The sequence below is a fragment of the Tursiops truncatus genome, chromosome 4, assembly GCF_011762595.2.
Source record: "Tursiops truncatus isolate mTurTru1 chromosome 4, mTurTru1.mat.Y, whole genome shotgun sequence".
NCBI lineage: Eukaryota > Metazoa > Chordata > Mammalia > Artiodactyla > Delphinidae > Tursiops > Tursiops truncatus.
Genome location: NC_047037.1, coordinates 70,775,198 through 70,795,038, shown reverse-complemented (window position 1 = coordinate 70,795,038; position 19,841 = coordinate 70,775,198). Strand labels below are relative to the sequence as shown.

The 19,841-nt window shown below is 35.4% G+C and overlaps 1 protein-coding gene and 1 pseudogene across 5 annotated transcripts in view; both read left to right on the top strand.

Moving 5' to 3' along the window:
• The window catches only part of ACAP2 (ArfGAP with coiled-coil, ankyrin repeat and PH domains 2), a 165,344-nt gene that overhangs the window by 107,572 nt on the left and 37,931 nt on the right, over window positions 1-19,841 (top strand). For all 5 annotated transcript variants that reach the window (XM_073804053.1, XM_073804055.1, XM_073804052.1 and 2 more), the window contains 4 exons: window positions 2,951-3,134; window positions 6,863-6,907; window positions 9,778-9,873; window positions 15,480-15,554. In XM_073804053.1, coding sequence (XP_073660154.1) covers window positions 2,951-3,134; window positions 6,863-6,907; window positions 9,778-9,873; window positions 15,480-15,554 — 400 coding nt within the window. The remainder of the gene's footprint in view (window positions 1-2,950; window positions 3,135-6,862; window positions 6,908-9,777; window positions 9,874-15,479; window positions 15,555-19,841) is intronic.
• LOC117312245 (U1 spliceosomal RNA) lies at window positions 16,322-16,470 on the top strand (annotated as a pseudogene).

The window sequence follows — 19,841 nt, the reverse complement described above, 5'->3', positions numbered from 1 at the left end:
GATGGATAATGTTCCATGTACACTTGAGAAGAAGGTGTATTCTGCTGCTTTCAGGTGGAATGTCCTATAAATATCAATTAAATCCATCTCATTTAAAGCTTGTGTTTCCATGTTAATTTTCTGTCTGGATAATCTGTCTGTTGGTGTAAATGAAATGTTAAAGTCCCCCACTATTATTGTGTTACCGCCAGTTTCCTCTTTTATGGCTGTTAACATTTGCCTTATATATTGAGGTGCTCCTATGTTGGGTGCATGTATATTTGTAATTGTTATATCTTCTTCTTGGATTGATCCCTTTATCATTATGTAGTGTTCTTCCTTGTCTCTTGTAACAGTTTATATTTTAAAGTCTATCTTATCTGGTATGAGTAAGTCTATCTCATCTGATATGAGTATTCCATGCACATGGAAATCAAAATCTTTTGATTTCCATGTGCATGGAACACCTTTTTCCATCCCCTCACTTTCAGTCTGTATGTGTCCCTAGGTCTGAAGTGGGTCTCTTGTAGACAGCATATATATGGGTCTTGTTTTTGTATCCATTCAGCGAGCAGGTGTCTTTTGGTTGGAGCATTTAATCCATTCACATGTAAGGTAATTATCGATATGTAAGTTCTATTACCTTTTTCTTAATTGTTTTGGGTTGTTTTTCTAGGTCTTTTTCTTGTGTTTCCGGCTTAGAGGAGTTCCTTTAGCATTTGTTATAGAGTTGGTTTGGTGGTTCTGAAGTCTCTTAGCTTTTGCTTGTCTGTAAAGCTTTTGATTTCTCTGTTGAATGTGAGTGAGATCCTTGCTGGGTAGATTAATCTTGGTTGTAGCTTTTTCCCTTTCACCACTTTAAATATATCCTGCCACTCCAATGTGGCCTCCAGAGTTTCTGTTGAAAAATCATCTCATAACCTTACAGGGATTCCCTTGTATGTTATTTTTTGCTTTTTCCTTGCTGCTTAATATTTTTTCTTTGTATTTAATTTTTTTTAATGCGATTAATGTGTCTCGGTGCGTTTTTCCTTGGGTTTATACCGTATGGGACTCTCTGCACTTCCTAGACTTGATTGACTATTTCCTTTCCCATGTTAGGGATGTTTTCAACTATAGTCTCTTCAGATATTTTCTCAGACCCTTTCTCTTTCTCTTCTTCCTCTGGGACCTCTGTAATTTGAATGTAGGTGTGTTTAATGTTGTCCCAGAGGCCTCTGAGACTGTCCTTAATTGTTTTCATTCTTTTTTCTTTATTCTGCTCTGTGGCAGTTATTTCCACCATTCTGTCTTCCAGCTCACTTATCTGTTCTTCTGCCTCAGTTATTCTGCTATTGCTTCCTTCTAGAGTATTTTTAATTTCGGTTATTGTCTTGTTCATCACTGTTCTCTAGTTCTTCTAGGTCCTTGTTAAATGTTTCTTGTATTTTCTCCATTCTATTTCCAATATTTTGGATCATCTTTGCTATCAATACTCTGAATTCTTTTTCAGGTAGATTGCCTATTTCCTCTTCATTTGTTTGGTCTTGTGGGTGTTTACCTTGCTCCTTCATTTGCAACACATTTCTCTGTCTTCTCATTTTGTTTTACTTATTGTGTTTGGGGTCTCCTTTCCACAGGCTGCGAGGCTGTAGTTGCTCTTGCTTCTGGTGTCTGCCCCCAGTGGGTGAGGTTGGTCCAGTGGCCTGTGTAGGCTTCCTGGTGTGGGGGACTGGTGTTTGTGTTCTGGTGGGTGGAGCTGTATTTTGTCCCTCTGGTTGGCAGGGCTGTGTCAGGTGATGTGTTTTGGGTTGTCTGTGAGCTTCCTATGACTTCAGGCAGCCTGTATGCTAATGGGTGGGGTTGTGTTCCTGTCTTGCTAGTTGTTTGGTGTGAGGCGTCCAGCACTGGAGCTTGCTGGCCCTTGGGTGGAGCCGGGTCTTGGTGTTGAGATGGAGACATCTAGGAGAGCTCTCACCTATTAATATTCCCTGGGGCTGGGAGTTCTCTGGCGGTCCAGTGTCCTGGACTTGGCTGTCCCACCTCAGAAGGTCAGGCCCGACCCCTGGCCGGAGAACCAAGACCCTGCAAGCTGTACCATGTGAAAGAAAAAAAAAAAAAAAAGGAAATGAACAAGCAAAACCCCCAAGACAAATGGTAAAAGCAAAACCAAACACACAAAAATACACAAAGAAACACATACACACACACAAAAACAGGGAAAAAAAAGAAAAAAAAAGAGAAAGGCAAGATGGACTTACCTGGTGGTCCAGTGGGTAAGACTCCATGCTCCCAATGCAGGGCGCCTGGGTTCAGTCCCTGGTTGGGGAACTAAATCCCACATGCATGCCACAACTAAGTTCGCATGCCTCAAGTAAGAGTCTGCAGGCTGCAATGAAGATCCCATGTGCCATAACTAAGACTCGGCGCAGCCAAAATAAATAAATAAATATTAAAAAATAACAACAAGTTTACAGATTCACAGACTCAGAGAACAAATTTATGGTTATCAGTAGGGAAGAGTGGGGGAGGGATAGTTAGGGAGTTTGGGATTGACCAAAAAAAAAAAATTGTATATAACTATATTATACACCTGTAACTTATATAATATTTTACATCAACCATTCATCAGTTAAAGAAAATAAAAATAAATGTAAAAAAAAATAAAAATTATTTGGTTAAATATTGGTGCATGTCCCAGAATTTGTCTTTAGAAAAATTAACTTTGCCTTTTATGTTTCTGTAATGTTAATTTGATAATTTATTTTCACTTTAAATTGTATAGATTTAAGTAAGGAAATGCTAGCTGACTATATCAGGAATAGTGTGTACTCATAAACTAATATATATGTTAGTTGGAAGAGCTATTGAGTGTCATTTGCAAATAAATAAATAAGTAGAGGAACATAAGAATTAAATTCTAAATGTTATTTTGGTAAAGTTTTTGATCCAGATAGTTTTATGAAAGTTTCACTATTTTAATTTTTTTTAGAGATCTTAGAAAATTCAAAGATGCCAAGAAGCAGTTTGAAAAAGTCAGTGAAGAAAAAGAAAACGCATTAGTAAAAAATGCTCAAGTACAGAGAAACAAACAGCATGAAGTTGAAGAAGCCACAAACATTCTGACAGCAACAAGGAAATGTTTTCGACATATAGCCCTAGATTACGTACTTCAGGTATGTTTATTATATGTTTTCAAAAAATGGCTATTAGGGCTTCCCTGGTGGCGCAGTGGTTGAGAGTCCGCCTGCCGATGCAGGGGACACGGGTTCGTGCCCTGGTCTGGGAAGATCCCACCTGCAGCGGAGTGGCTAGGCCCGTGAGCCATGGCCACTGAGCTTGTGCGTCCGGAGCCTGTGCTCTGCAACAGGTGAGGCCACAACAGTGAGAGGCCCGCGTACCACAAAAAAAAAAAAAAAATACTTAAGTAAACATATTGCTAATTAGTGATTAAAAACTACTCAGGTAACTTTGCGAAAACAGTAGAAAATGACTTTAAGATTTTTTTCTATTAAGTTCCTGTTCAGTAAGTGGGAAGTTAAATTTTAAAAAATGAAGTACACTCCACTTATTAATGAAAGGCTTCTAGCATGGAGTAGTCTGTATTTCCTATCTCGTCTTATCTACCTCACATTTATACCACTTCCTGCAGTAGTATGAGTACTGAGTCTGCCTACCTCATTCTACTGAAATGGCTCATGTTAAGGTCTTATTCATTAGATATATTGTACTTTTTAACCAACTTGACTGTTGTGTTTCACTGAAATAGTAGACCACACTCTCTTGAAACATACTTTTGTCTTAATGTATCTTAAACCATTTGCAGGTCATCATCTTAATTTATGTTTCTTTTCAGTTTCCACTTCGGGTTTCTCTCCTTTGTCCACCTTTTCAGTCTCTCTATTAGGGTTCCATCTTTGGTCTTCCTGTTTTCTGACTTTATGATAATCCCTTACAGTTTAATCATGCCCTTTGCTTGAATTATCACCATATATAAGCGACAAAATATATTTTTCTCAGAAGTACCTCATTCCTTTTGTGTCTAAAACTAAAATCTTTCTTCTTCTCAAATGACTTTGTATTGCCGTTACCATACTGAGTAGTATCACCCTCTTAATCATAGAAATCAGAATTGGAGAATCATATCAGATATTCTTCTCATTCTTAGCTACTATATCTAACAGTCAAAATTGCCTTGAAAAGGTCTATGTACCTCGTTCTCACTCTGCTGCAGCCGCAACACTAGTTCTTACTGCTCCTTGTCTCGAGTATTAAGATGTTCTCATAAAAACTGATCTTTCTTGTGTTGCTTTTAACCTGCCCATTAGCAATTCATTCTCTGTTCTGTGGTCACAATTACTCAAGCTTTTCCAGGCAAAATGAATCATTCTTGTCTCTGTTTCCTCTGTGCTGCCATATTATTGTCATGCACATTGCTGTTAGAGCACTTATCTCATTTATTGAAATTATTTATTTATATGTCTTTCCTACTCCTAGATTATATCCCTTCCCTCTAGTCCAGTGGTTGGAAAATAGATAGGTAATGTTTTTTGAAAGAGTGAACAGCTTACTTAATTTTAAATTTTATTTGGGAAGGGGGGAAGTTACCTAAAATATTCATTATTTTCAAATTTACACATTATAAACTGTCCGTTTCCTTTGACGTCCATCCACTAGTTTTAAGTTAGGACCTCACCTCTCTTATAACTATTTGTTTGATTTTTCTAATGAGAACTGTTGCGTTATTTTACCATATGGCCAAAGTGTCTGTTTTAGAGAATAGTAAGTAAGAAATATTCAGATTTATAGAGTGTCATGCTTTAGTTTCTCTAAATATTTGAATATACTTTTGTATTTTCAAATGTATGCTGTTTTTCATTGTCAAACAGGCATTTTTAACATTTTTCTAAGCTTTTACTTAGAGCATTTGAAAGTTAATCTTTAGTTCTCAAAACTGAATAGACCTTGAAACAGACATGCAGAAGAAACTAGTGCTTAGGTAAACAGTTATTAGATTTTTCTTGGTCTGTCTTTACTTATTTATTTGTTTATTTATTTATTTATTTATTTATTTTTGACTGCATTGGGTCTTCATAGCAGTGCGCCTGCTTTCTCTAGTTGCGTCAAGCGGGGGCTACTCTTCATTGTGGTGCACGGGCTTCTCATTGCGGTAGCTTCTCTTGTTGCAGAACACGGGCTCTAGGCACGTGGGCTTCAGTAGTTGCTGCATGCAGGCTCAGTAGTTGTGGCTTATGGACTCTAGAGCACAGGCTCAGTAGTTGTGGCACACGGGCTTAGTTGCTCCGCGGCATGTGGGATCTTCCCAGAGCAGGGCTCGAACCCGTGTCCCCTGCATTGGCAGGCGGATTCTTAACGACTGCACCACCAAGAAATTCCCTCTTGGTCTGTTTTTTTTTTGTTTGTTTGTTTGTTTGTTTTTTTTGCGGTATGCGGGCCTCTCACTGTTGTGGCCTCTCCCGTTGCGGAGCATAGGCTCCGGACGCACAGGCTCAGCGGCCATGGCTCACGGGCCTAGCCGCTCCGCGGCATATGGGATCTTCCTGGATCGGGGCACGAACCCGTGTCCCCTGCATCGGCAGGCGGACTCTCAACCACTGCGCCACCAGGGAAGTCCCCTCTTGGTCTGTTTTTGTTTTCTGATCAGTGCTTTAAAATTACCTTATTAAACAACAGGCGGAACATTCAGTGGGAAGGACATATTAAAAAGATATTCTGTAACCTTTTGGAAATTTTAGCAAAGAGTTCATGATTCTTTTATTGTGTAAACATTGTATTTCATTAAGCTGATATATAATAAATAACAGACAAAAATAAAATGTTTGTTGTGAATTTCTAGAGTTGGGAGAGATACCACAGAAGGCAACTTTTATAATTACTGATCTTTCAATAGTTTGGTCTAATTAAAATATTTATTTAAGATCCATTAATTTGTTCAACAAATATTTCTGAGTGCCTAATATATACAGCTTGGAGGATACAGCTGGGAATAAAGCACGACCTTGATCTCATGGAGCTTATGTTTTAGCTGGGGAAAATAAATAAGTAAATAAAATATGAGGTAGTTATGAATACTATAAAGAAAATAAATAGGGTTGGTGTACTAAAGACTGCTTAAAGGCCTACTTTAGACCTTTGTGAGGAGATACTGTTTAAGCTGCGACCTGATGGATAAGAGCCTTGTGCCCATCTGGGAAGAAAATCATGACATGAGGACAGAACAAATAGTACAAAGGCATTGAGGTGGGAGTACTCCTGGGTTGTGGTTGGACCACAGAAAAGGGGAAAGTACTGTAGTATAAAATTAGGTGGGAGAGGTAGCAGGAGCCTCTTCACAAACGGCCTTGTAGGCTACAGTAGGGAGTTGGAAGGTTTTAATACAGACGTACATGATCTTATTTATTGTTTGAAAAGATCACTCTGGTTGCTGTGTGGAGAATGAAGTGTCAAGAGTGGAAACAGAGACTAGTTCATAGACTATTATAGCAGTCAGGAAAAGATATGGTGGTTGGTGGTAGTGGTAAAAGTGATTAGAATTTGTATTAAGGATGTATGTTAAAAGAGCAATTAGATAAGGAGGGTGGAGAGAAGATGGAATTCTAAGAAATTCAAAAGTTTATCAAGGTGATAGTTTTATTAGTACAGTACAATATTATGGTTTGAACATGGCCAGTTTTTCTTTAAGTTGAAAAAATGGATGAGAGTTTCATTGGTATGTTTGTCTTAACTGTTTTTGCAAAAAGCAGGTCAAAAGGTGAAAAACTTGAACTTTGTTTTCATTTACTTTTCTGGAAAAGTATTAGAATAAGCAAATTTTACAATATTGCATTCTGGATTAGTTTTAAAAATAATGCATAGGTGATTAACCAAGTGCATTTTCCCTCAGATTAACGTCCTTCAATCAAAAAGGAGATCAGAAATCCTGAAATCAGTAAGATATTTATTGAAATGATGTTCTAAATATTTTCATATGAAGTTAAATGTCTATATTTAAGTTTTTAAAATAGCACCATATATGTGTGTGTGTATGTATATTTATTTATTGACTTATTTATTTATTCCAGGTTCATAATTAATCTTACTTAATGATATTTTTGTACTTCTTATATGTCACTTAACCACTTTTTTTGGTCTCCTTTATGTTATAGTTATTTATGTGTGTCTCATCTATAATTACACTGTAATCTGCTTAAAGCAGACACTTAAATAATTTGAGATTGAGGGCATACATAGCGTCATTTTACAGAATTTTTCCCTTAGGGCTGTAGATGGTGTATCAACTTTTTGGAGTGCAGGTAGAAAACAAACGAGATGAAATTTGAAGGATGGCATGGCAACAGTGATTTTTTATTTGCCCATTTTTCGTCTTAAAAGCTAACAAGGAAGTGGGCAGAGGATGATAGTCATATATACATTACACTCTTTTATATTTTGAGAACCTTAGAAATAATTTCTCCTCTCTGATTTTGTTCACTAAAGTTTTTTTATGGTTTTTTTTTTCTCAAAGGATCTACAGAAATTGCTTTTGATCCTTGTCCACACCTAGGTTTTTCCTAAATTCTCTGTTAATATTTATGTTATTTCTTATCAGATGAGAACATTATACTTCCTGTTTACCTCCACCACCTTTTCCAGATTGAGAGTAATGTATGTTAATTGTAGAAAATTGGAAAATAAAATATATGAAGGAAGAATAAAAATACTTATAAATGCTACTACCAAGAGAGAACCACTATTAATATCTTGGTGTAATCTTTGTCTTTTTTCTCTGTTTGTGTGTGTGCGCCTGTGTGTGTGTGTATGTGAAAATGTATATACACCTCTTAAAATTCCATTTAATTTTTAAAAACAAAATAGGAATCATTCCTACATACTGTTCTATAATTTTCTTTTTTCACTAATACACTCCAAAATCATCATGAGTCATTAAATATTTTTTTATTTAACGATGTGACCAGGTAGAATTCTACCATATGAATACAGTAGGGGTGAGCAAACATTTTTTTTGAAGGGCCAGGTAGTAAATATATTAGGTTTTGGAGGCCGTATCGTCTGTGTTGCAACTACTCAGCTGTGCTATTGTAATAGGAAAGCAGTCATAGACAATATGTAAATGAATGGCATGACTGTTCTAATAAAACTTTTTTTATGAACATGGAAATTTGAATTTTATATAATTTTTACGTGTCATGAATTTCATGTCTTCTTTTCATTTTCTTTAACCATTTAAAAATGCAAAAACCGTTGTTAGCCCGTAGGCCATCCAAAAACAGGTGGTAGGGCTGGATATAGTTTGTAGGTCAGTTTGCTGACCTTGAATATACCGTAAATTAACTTTACCTATTAATGGATTTTAAGTAATTTCCCTGTTTTTGACATAAAGCGTAGCATTATAGTGATCATTCTAAATGAATAATATTTCCTTCGGATAGATTAAGACAAGAGATTACTTAGTCAAAGCGTTGAAGCATTTATTGAAACTTTTAAGGAATATTGTCAAATTTTAAGGGTTACACAAAATTTCCACTAATAGTGTGTGAGAGTGAACATTTTTCCACATTTTACCAACACTGGGTATTAATTTCCCCCACTCTACCACAATTTGGTAGATTGAAAATGTCATCTCATTGTTTAGTTTTGGATTTCTTTGTGGCAAATGAGTATGAATGTCCCCCCCCCACACCTTTTTTTTTCTTGGTCACTATGTTTTCTATTTATGTCCTTCCCCTCTTTTTTTGTGGGGGTCTTCATGCTTTTCATATTGATTTGTAACATCTCTTATCTATTAAGACAAGTAACCCTTTGTCAAGTGTTTTTTCCTAGTTTATTATTTATCTTTTAATATGCTTATTCTGTGTTTTGATGTGCAGGCATATTTTACTTTTTATGTACTTGTAACTATTAATCTCTTCCTCTCTTTTTTTAAAATATATTTAGTGTTTTTTAAAATCATATTCACAAAGTTGTACAACCGGCGTTATCTAATTCCAGAATCATCTTTTAGTGAGCTTTGTCCTTTTGTCATTGTGTTTTATTTTATTGGTTTTTCTCTCCCAAAAAAATTCCTTTTGAAGGATTCTTGAGTATTAAGGACCTTTTGACCTATTTTAGATTTTACAGAATTAAACAGATGTCTCTTCTTGCTAAAAATAACAGGGATGTTTGGAGGATTCTTTCAGTATTGTGATTGAATTAATTCCTTCTCATGTAAAAATTTAACTAATGAAAATAAGAGTTTTTTCTCTCATGAATAGGTAAAATGTAGGAAAACTTAGAAAAAAATCTTAACGCATTAATCATTTTTGAATTTTTGGAATGAATATAACAAAATCTCCATATTGGCAAAGTCTGTTGCCTCATTTTATTTTGCTATCTTGAGAAAAAAATGAGCATGCCCCTATTTCATGTTGTGCTTAGTGATCTACGGGTTGTAAAGTATATGTGATTGCTTTGTTTTGAGAGCTTCATATGTCCCCTCCTAATATTTTAATGTTTTATTTGTAATTTGAGGTTTTGCCAGTGAATTTTGTTGAAAGACACATAGATATTTTATAATGTACCTGGAAAGATGGTGAAGCTATTGGAAACTTGATTCTTTGAATAATTGCAATATAAGTTTGAAAATATTTTTGTAATACTCTTTTAAGAAAAATGACTCAGTTTAATTTTAAATAGGTTTGCTATTTTGGGCTCTGGTGGAATAATTTTTAAACAATAGATAGGATCAGAATTTTTTTTAAATTTCAGAATATTTATCTAAGAATTGATTTTAAAATGCTAACCATTTTTTCCTCCTGTTAGATGTTATCCTTTATGTATGCCCATTTGGCCTTCTTTCATCAAGGATATGATCTATTTAGTGAACTTGGGCCCTACATGAAGGATCTTGGTGCACAGGTAATGTACTGTACTTCTTGATTCTGTGTTATATACCAATATCTGTATTTTTTTAAATTGAGATATAATTGACATACATATAACTGGAAGTTTTGTACCTTTTGACCCCACTCACCCATTTTCCCACTGCCAACACCCACTTCTAGCAACCTCCAGTCTGTTTTTACTATGAGTTCTGTTTTTTGTTTTTGTTTTTTTTTTAATTCCACGTATCAGTGAGATCACACAGTAGTTGTCTTTCTGTGTCTGACTTATTTCACTTAGTGTAATGCCCTCAGGATCCATCCATGTTGTTGCAAAAGGCAGGATTTCCTTTTTTATGGCTGAATAATATTCCACTGTATATGTATACCACATTTTAAAATCCATCTATTGACGGACACTTAGTTAGGTTACTTCCATATCTTGGCTAAATAATGCTGCAGTGAATGTGGGGATGCAGATATCTTTTCGAGTTAGTGTCTTCGATTCCTTCAGGTAAATACCCAGAAGTGGAATTGTTGGATCACATAGTAGTTCTATTTTTAATTTTTTGAGGAACCTCCATACTGTTTTTCATAGTGGCTGTGCCAATTTCATTCTCACCAACAGTGCACAAGGGTTCCCTTTTCTCCACATCCTTGACAGTCTTCTCTTATCTTTGATGACAGCCATTCTAACAGGTGTGAGGCAATATCTCCCTGTGGTTTTGATCTGCATGTCTTTCATCATTAGTGACATTGAGTACCTTTGACCCCTTATTGGCCATCTTATGTCTTCTGTGGGAAAATGTCTGTTCAGATCCTCTGCCCATTTTTTAGTTGAATTTTTTTTTTCTGTTAAGTTGTCTGAGTTATTTATATATTTTAGATATTAACCCCTTATCAGATATATGACTTGTAAATATTTTCTGCCATTTGGTAGGTTGCCTTTTCATTTTGCTCATGGTTTCCTTTGCTGTGTAGAAGCTTTTTAGTTTGATGTAGTTTGACTTGTTTATTTTTCCTTTTGTAGTCTTTGTTCTAGTATCTGTATTTTTAAAGAGATTTAGCATATTGGGAAATTTGACAGTTTATTTAATGATGAAGTTTGGTGCTATAGCAGATTTATGTATGGGTTAAATGTGTAACCAAAAATAAGATTAAAGTTAAAGAAAATGTTGCAGATAGTATATTAGGGTACCAAAAAGAAGAATTTTAAAACAAAGTGTTTGTTTTACAGTATACATAGCTGGATTTATTTTTTTGTTTCTTACATTTGGATTATTGAGTTACTATCCTAATTGGTATTTTATTTGAGTTATAGCTCTTTTTTTATTTTCAGAAAAATTTGCATTTTGCTATTTTGAATAATAAAATTTTAGAATCTTAAGATTATAGAACTCTTGGGAACTTTTTCATTTTATACACATGCACATACACATGCACATGCATGAATTATATATAAGAATATTACATAGAAATTTTATTACATCCAAATTATTTTTGATATCTAATCAAAACTTTATGTTAGATCTGTTCCCGGACATTCTTTTTTGTTGACTGGTGAGTCTTCTGGATTTCTGTCAATTTTCAGTTGATTTTCTTTCCCAAAATGGTTCAGGTTACTTTCTGAGGAGAGGGATTAAGGATGAAAAATAGAGTTTAGGGAAATGGGGAAAAGGTAAGAGCAGAATGAGAATTGCATTCATTGACCAAAAATAAATGTGGTGCATGCATGTGTGCATGTGTGTCTGTGTGTGTGTGTTGGGATGGTGTTGGGGAAAGATGGTGTGCAGGGCATATGCTGTGAATTATAGAAATGCTCTTCCGTGCCTCTACAGAACTTAATCTATTGGAAGAAAATAACAAGTCACCACACTATTAATCTCTGTGCTGAGTGCCCTGTCTGGGTATATAAATGGAGATTAGATTTGTTTGCGTGTGATAGAAAACCAGAAATAGTAGGAGCTTTAACAAGATAGAATTTTATTTCTTCTATGTAAAACCAAAGGCCTAGTATGGTGGTCACTTAATCTGCAGGGACACAGGCTTATTATATCTTTGGATTCTACCTAATGGTTCAAAGTGGTTTATCAAGCTTTAGCCTTCATATCCAAATGCTAGCCAACAGGAAGGAGGAAAGGGGAAAGAAAGATTCATTCCCTCTCTTTAAGGATATTTCCTAGAAATTGTATATTCCACTTCTGTGTATGACCCAGTGTCACACTAGCTGCAAGGAAAGCTGGGAAATTTAGTCTCAATGCATGTAACCATGTTAACCTACTAGAATTTGGGGATTCTGTTGTTAAGAAAGGAGGAGAGAATGGATGTTGGGAGGCAACCAGCTATCCCTACCACATATTGGAGGATCAAAGTGTTACTGTAACATGTATACAGTACATCCAGCCCAGAATTGGGAAGAAGGCAAGACCTTCCTAGGCCCCAGGCACTCCCCACATCTTAATCAAACATTAGATTGTACCCTCATCTTACATTAAGTATAGTTTATCAAAAAAATGAATTGGTTTGTAGTTGACTAGTTTCAATAATTGTATATTTTGACATTTATTAATTTCAGTTTTTACCCTCCCAGGTCTCAAGTAATTTTGCAGGTCCTTGAAAAGCATCTAAACTCCGGTGCCTGTAGTGCCTGGTGGATAATATGGCCTGATTGGAGGTGGCCAGTTAGGATATTCTTTCAGTAATTCAGTTATGAGATTATGGCATCTGGAACTAGGGTCCTGGCGGTAAGGGTGGAGATAAATAGATAGACTTGAGGAATAGTTAAGATGTAGCCAATTTGAGAGTGGAGGGACATGATGAGTTCAAGTTTAAATGTGTTGATTTTGAGAATAGGACATCTAAGTGGGTATATCTGGAGTTCAAGAGAAAGAAACACTAAAGGGGTCAATAGCATATAATTGCTAATTGCAATCACAAGAGTGTGTGAATTGACCCAAGGAAAGTTAATAGGTATTTCAAAATCATGAACCTATTTTAAAAAAACATAAGTGACCGAACACCATGCCTAATAATTTTGATTTTGTAAGTTAAGGTCAAGGTCCACAAGTATGCAGTAAAAAGAGATTTGGCTTGGGACAGAGCCCTAAGAATGATCTACTTTTAAGAGACGGCTAGGTAAGAGGGGCTCCGTGAGAACACTGATGGGAGAGGAGGTGGAAAACCAGAAAATCATGGTAGCACAGGGCAAGGAAAGAGTGTCTCAGAAAGGTGGGGGTGGTTGTCAGTGCAAATACTGGAAAGAAGGTCGAGTAACCCTAGGACTGAGAACTACCTCTTGGGTTTAGCAGCAAGAAGGTTATGTGTTACTGATGTGAGAGTTGAGGGTCCAAGAGGTGGAAGCTTAATTACAGTGGGTAGATGAATATGAAATGGGCAAGTGGAGAACAGGGAAAAATGTTTTAAGAAGTTGTATTGTGAAGAAAGGAGAGCAGGTAGTAGCTAGAGGGGAGTATGAGTTGTAGGAAGGTGTTATTTAAGGTATTATTTGCACAAATTTAAAAAGAAATGGGAATGGGAGAAGTTGAAAGGCAGAAAGAGAAGTGGTGAAATCTGAGGTGGTAGGAGTGTAGGAGATTCAATACATAGGTAGAGGATTGGGGGCACCTGGTTAGGTATAGGAGCCTATTAACCTCATGATGCCCAACACTAATAGAAACACGGGACACATGCTACTGTGCTCCAAACTCTCTCTTCCTGATACAGTACCCAGCATCTAGGAGACAAGACTGCCAGCCGTCGCACCTCCCCAACTCATACGTCCTCCAGTACTCCACCATGTTGGAAGATATCTTTTTCTTTATACTTCTGCCCCAACAGAGAGAGGGGATTTCCTCCCTTTCTGCTGCAATAGCAGTGGGGTGGGATGCAGCAGAGAAATTTACTACCAAGTTGACAATTTTACTACCATCACTAGCATTGTAGTACTGGTGTGGAAAGTACATGCATGCAAGTTTAGAAATATCAGTTTGAATCTTGGGGGCTGCCTTCTGCTGCACTTCAATCTGAATGTATGAAAAACATTAACATGCCTTTCACTTAAAGGCTATAAAACAAGGATATAATGGTTATTCCACTCATTCAGTATAAGAAACTATTAAGGACAAACATTTTCCTAGCGCAGCATTACCCATTAAATCAATGCAGCATGTCACTAAGGTAAGTATGCATTAGATCTTAAAGTGGAGTGGTATAGTTGCCATCTAAGTAAAATATTTTATAATAGTGATAGTTCTATTTCAGTGTTTTCTTTTGGTTCTTTATTATTATTCAGTGATATTAAGATTCTGTGGTCAGAATTTGTCTCCTGTAGAAAAAAAACACCATTTGTGATAGTGAATAAAGGATCACACAGTCTTTTAAGAAGGCCTTTTTCAGTTTTGTTTTTAAAGGATATCAATGAGAACATTTTGACATTTAATACTTTGTCTCTGTAGTCTGTTGACATTTACATTTTTATTTATTCATTTATCACACATTAGTCAGTTTGAGGTGATGGGTGTTCAAAGATGAAATGACAGGGCTTCCCTGGTGGCGCAGTGGTTGAGAGTCCGCCTGCCGATGCAGGGGACGCGGGTTCGTGCCCTGGTCTGGGAAGATCCCACATGCCACGGAGCGGCCGGGCCCGTGAGCCATGGCCGCTGAGCCTGCGCGTCCAGAGCCTGTGCTCCGCAACAGGAGAGGCCACAGCAGTGAGAGGCCCGCCTACCGGGGAAAAAAAAAAAAAAAGATGAAATGACATGCATCACAGTTTAGAAGAGTAGACCCACATAATGGGGTATTTTATAACCCAATTTTTGTTATTCCAGCAAAGAGGAGTTCAAGAAGCCAGTGCTTTTGTCATAATACTGGAAGCCAGATATTTCTCTTCTGATGGAAAGGATCAAGAAAGAAATGGGATTTTATGATTTCATAAGTTTTTAAATTTTTTTTTAATAAAAGGACTTTAAAAATTGGTGATTTTATACTCTGATCTAATGAATGGTTTCTATTCTATTCTATTCTGTTCTATTCTATCCTATTCTGTCCTCTCCTACTCTATTCTATTCTATTCCCTCCCTCCCTCCTTTCTTGCTTTCTCTTTTATCTGTTGAATTTTTTTTTCTACCTTTTAGATTTTATTGTAATATTAGGAAGCCAACTTGAAAACATCATGCATCTTGAGTGATTGGAAGTGTCTGTTACGTTGAACTTGTGAGGCTGGCATACACTAGCTTAGCTGCTACTTTTTGCTGTTTGGGAAGAAAAATCACCAGTATATCTTCTTTCTGTCTTTGATAGCGACTACCAGAATTGCTGAGTGCATCAGCAGACAACTTAATCTAGAGTCATTCTCCTTAATTCAAGGGGTGAGCATGTTATCACTGTTGTGCCTTAGACAGGGCCACCTGTCACAATTGCTTGGAACCATGGTTGCTCTTAGAAATGTTTTCCCTAGAGGAATTAAAGACCTTCTCAAAGAGGATATGATACCAGAAAAAAAAGAACTTCCACTTTAAAGTTGTAGCCAAAATGCCTTTTTAGGTAAACCTCAATTGACTGACTGATTTGGAGTATGAGTTTTGAAAAATAATCATGTCTTTCTTTCTTTAACTTCTAAGTCTCTATCATTTACTCCTTTTATAGTTGGATCGACTGGTTGTGGATGCAGCAAAGGAGAAAAGAGAAATGGAGCAAAAACATTCCACCATTCAACAAAAGGTACTTGAGGGGAGAAGTTAAAGGAGATTAATTCCCATTTTACACAATTTCTTGATTATTGGTTTCAGCAGGATATCATTGTGTTGGAAAGGATCCTTTGAGTTGCTTTAATAATTAAAGATTGTATTGTATAGATAAATTCCTCCGTTTTTTGTAAAAAATAAAATATTTTTCTGATGTTCAGGTTTGTATTTTATTATTATTTTATATCAAAATATTTGAAAGCCATGCTCTTGAACCAGTTTATAAAAACATCAGTCTCTTAGGGCCTTAACTGCTTTAAAAGTGGCCCTTAGGGTTTAAAACACTACTTATAGTTTCAGTTAGGATATCACCAACCACCTGTAAAAATGTGTGTGTGTATGTGGGGGGCGGTGGATGGGGGGTTGCGTGGAGGTGGTCATGGGTTGGAGAACACTGTAGCATCAATGTGTGTGTTTGGTACTAGGAATTTCCAGCTGCAGTCACTCTAAGGCAGCACTTACTCTCTCAAGTGATGCTGAAATTTCACTTGCATTTCTTATTAATTTGCCTAAGTCTAGCTAAACTAATGTTTGAAAAATATATATTTAAAAATGAAGCTTTAAATGTGAAAACAGTTTTTGTTTCTGTGTGCTAAAAGCTTTGAATATGATATACCTGGAACTCAGTCTAATAATATTTATCTTATATAGTCATTGACATTTTTTTGTGTGTAGTAATCTGAAAATAAAAAGAGACAACTGGAGGTTGAATGTATGTAAAAAGTATGAAAAAAGATGTGTTCTGTACTTACCTGGCAGGAGAGATACCATGATCACAAAAGTGGTTTTCCCAGGGTGAGGCTTATCCACCCCACACCTACAATTTCCCCAAACGTGGGAAACTTGACTGCATAATTTTTGGTAGTGGGGGACTGCTATCACACTTTCCCCTAAAAAGACAAAAAAAAAAAATACCTTCTAGCATTGCTTTAAGAAATCTATTCTCTTGGTATTGAGCAGTCAAATCAACTTTTGTTATGGTTTATTTAGAATTTAAAATACCAGTAAACTAGATCTGATATAGAAGATGTCAGAGGAAAAAACTGAAAGTGAAATCTGTAATAAAAGTAAGGAAAATTTTATTGGTGATGGGTTGTTAGTACTCAAAGAGAAACGTTATTTAAAAAGTGGAAGATTTTCTACCAGACCATGTTTAATTCATTACTTCTAGTTATATTCAGGTAAGACTACCTCCATGTTTTATTTTGTTTAAAGTTAGAATCACTTTTGGTTGGATAACTTGTTTTAATGACGTTACTGTAGAAAGATTTTTAAGAATTGGGACCAATCATTTTTAATTAAAATGAGAGGTCATGAAATTTAGAAACATGTGACTATTTGTTTAAACTGAATTATTTAATGAATATTATGCATCTTTTTTTTTAATAGATCTTTATTGGAGTATAATTGCTTCACAGTACCGTGTTAGTTTCTGTTGCACTATGCATCTTTTAATATCTTTCCCTATTGTATAAACAGCTCAGTGTTGTACCGAATGTCCAAGAGTAGTAGATTATTAAATCTGATAAATTTATTTGATTTTAAATAATTGTCAGTTATTGTTTTCCTTAAAGGGAATAATGCTGTTTTTGTTCATTATGAATACTTACCTTTTTTTTTTTTTGCCCTTAAATGCTGACACAAGGCTGCATTACAGGTAAAAAAAAAAAAAAAAAAGGAAAAGAACAAGATCCAGTCAAACTAAAAATTAAGGAAAAGTATGTCTAATGTAATTGTTTAGATTTTTTCAAGAACTGAAATTGATCAGTTGAAGAAACGATGCTATGCATATTCATGTACATGCCTTTTGGATATATGCACACATTTCTGATGGATTTATACCTAGGAATAAAACTGGGTCAGAGGGTGTGTATATATGTTCAGTGTTGGTAGATAATGCTGAATTATTTTTCAAAATGTTACACCACTCCTGGTAAGCAGCACTGTGTGAGAGTTCCCATTGCTGCTTGCCACCTCGTTGTATTGTGAAAGTTTTAAATTTTTTGCCTATTTTGGTTGTAGGTATTGACATCTTGTTGTGGTTTTAATTTATGCTTTAGTCACTAATGACCTTCTCCCAAGTTTGTTGGTCATTTGGATATCCTCCTTGTTAAATGTCTGTTAGTCTTTCTCCCATTTTTCCATCATGTTGCCTAGCTAACTGTTGATCATATCTTCAAATATTCTGGATATTAGCCCCCCTTTGGGGTATATACGTTTTAAATTTTCACATAGTTTTTAAAATGTCTTTTCTGTGTGGTACTTTTTGTGTCCTTCCCAACCGAGGATCACAATGGTATATCTCCTAAGGGTTTATAGATTTGCATCATCTTCTAAGTGTTTATAGATTTGCCTTTTATCAATATCTAGATCTTTTAGTCAATCTGTAATTGGTTTTTTGTATATAGTATGAGGTAGAGATCCAGTTTCCTTTTATTTTCACATTGGTAGCTAAATGATCTAGATTCAGTTATTAAAAAGTTTGTTTCTCCCTACTACTCAGTGTTGTATACTGTTATACATCACATTTCCATACATGTGAGGTCTGTTTTGGACTCTATTCTGTTTTGTTGGTCTTTTTATCTTAATTATGCCAATACTGTGCTATCTTAATTATTTTAGCTTTATAGCATATCTTGATATCTGACAAAGCGAAGCCTCCTACCTTCTCTTCAAAAGTGAATTGCCAAAGTTCTGCATTTCCATATAAATTTCAGGAGTGGCTTTTTAGGTTACAAAAAAATAGCTTTTGGGATTTTGATTGGGATTGCATTGGATCTGTGAATCAATTTGGGGAAAAATTGATATCTTTATTTTAAATGTCTTCTAGTCCATGAGCTTGAAATATTTCTCCATTTATTTAAGTTTTCTTTAATGTCCTTCATAAAGTTTGATAGTTTTCTTGTACATCTTTTGTTACATTGTATTGCAAATGTTATTGTAAATATTATCTTGTAAAAATTTCTTTTCTCACTGTTTACTTTTGTTCTATATTAGAATAAAATTTGATTTTTATGTATTGATTTTGTAACCAGTAGTCTTTTTAAGCTCTCTTTAATACTGACTTATCTCTGGATTCTTTTGGATGTTATGTGTACAAAGTCACATCATCTGCAAATAATTGTTTCCTTTACTTTTTGTTTATCTTGCTGGCTAGGACTTTTAAAATAAGCTTAAATCAAAGAGATAATAGTGGTCCTTCTTGTCCTTCTTGCAATTTCAAAAGAGAAAGCTTCTCTTAGAGTCCCCTCATTGGCCAGCCTTGGCCTTGCCTTCTATTCCTTGGGCCCCACACCAGAGCTTCAAGTTCTCCTGATGAGACAAACGCCCTTAATGGGAGACTTGGCTTCCTTGCTCTGCTTACCCCTGTGGCTTCCAATTTTCACTTATTCTTTTGCCTTTGAGTATTCCTTCCAATTTGTCAGCTCATCAGTGTATTTAAATTCTAATATTATATATTTTATTCAACATTATTGGTTGCTTTCATTATAAAATCATATCTATCACATTTTAAGTACTATAAAATATTAATTGATGTTAATAGGAATTATACTGAAGACTTAATTTATCTCAAGAAAAATAGTTGAAATTAGAAAAAAATACTTATAATGCATTGCAAAGATGCCGATGTTACAAATGAAATTTTTAGAATGTTGCCAAACTCAATTACATCTGTTGCTGACTTAATTCTGTCTACATAATTAAATAAATTATAGCTTCAAGTAAATTTTAAATGAAGGAATTAAAATTTCCCTGATTTTTTCCCCCAAAGTATTAAAGCAGGAAGAAATGTAGCAATTTATTTACAGGTTATTTCATTTGATTATTTTGGATTATTATGTCTTTATGATTAAATTTTGAGAGATGTCAGCAGTGTTTGTTTTTAATTCTGAAGTTAGTCTGTTTCCTCTTTCCATAGTCTTAGAGTCAGATTTGGAAAGCCCTTAGGTGGTTCTCACTCCGTTTCCCCTCCAGTGCAGGACCCCCGCATCCCAGCGTTCTGGCAGGTGGTCATCCAGCCTCTACCAAAATCTTTCTCAAGACAGAAAGTCTACTACTCTCTAATAGGATAGCATTCTAATTTTGATTATTGGTCCAGAAATAATTTTGAAAGTTTCAAGACTGATCTTTAGAGTTTTCAATTTGGGGATCACAGCAGTCTTGCAGTTTTGTTGAAATTACTTTGGAAATTCACCAGGAAATATTTTAAATATGGTAATTCTGATTTCAAAAATTCATGAATCCTTGGAGGAAAATTGAAAGT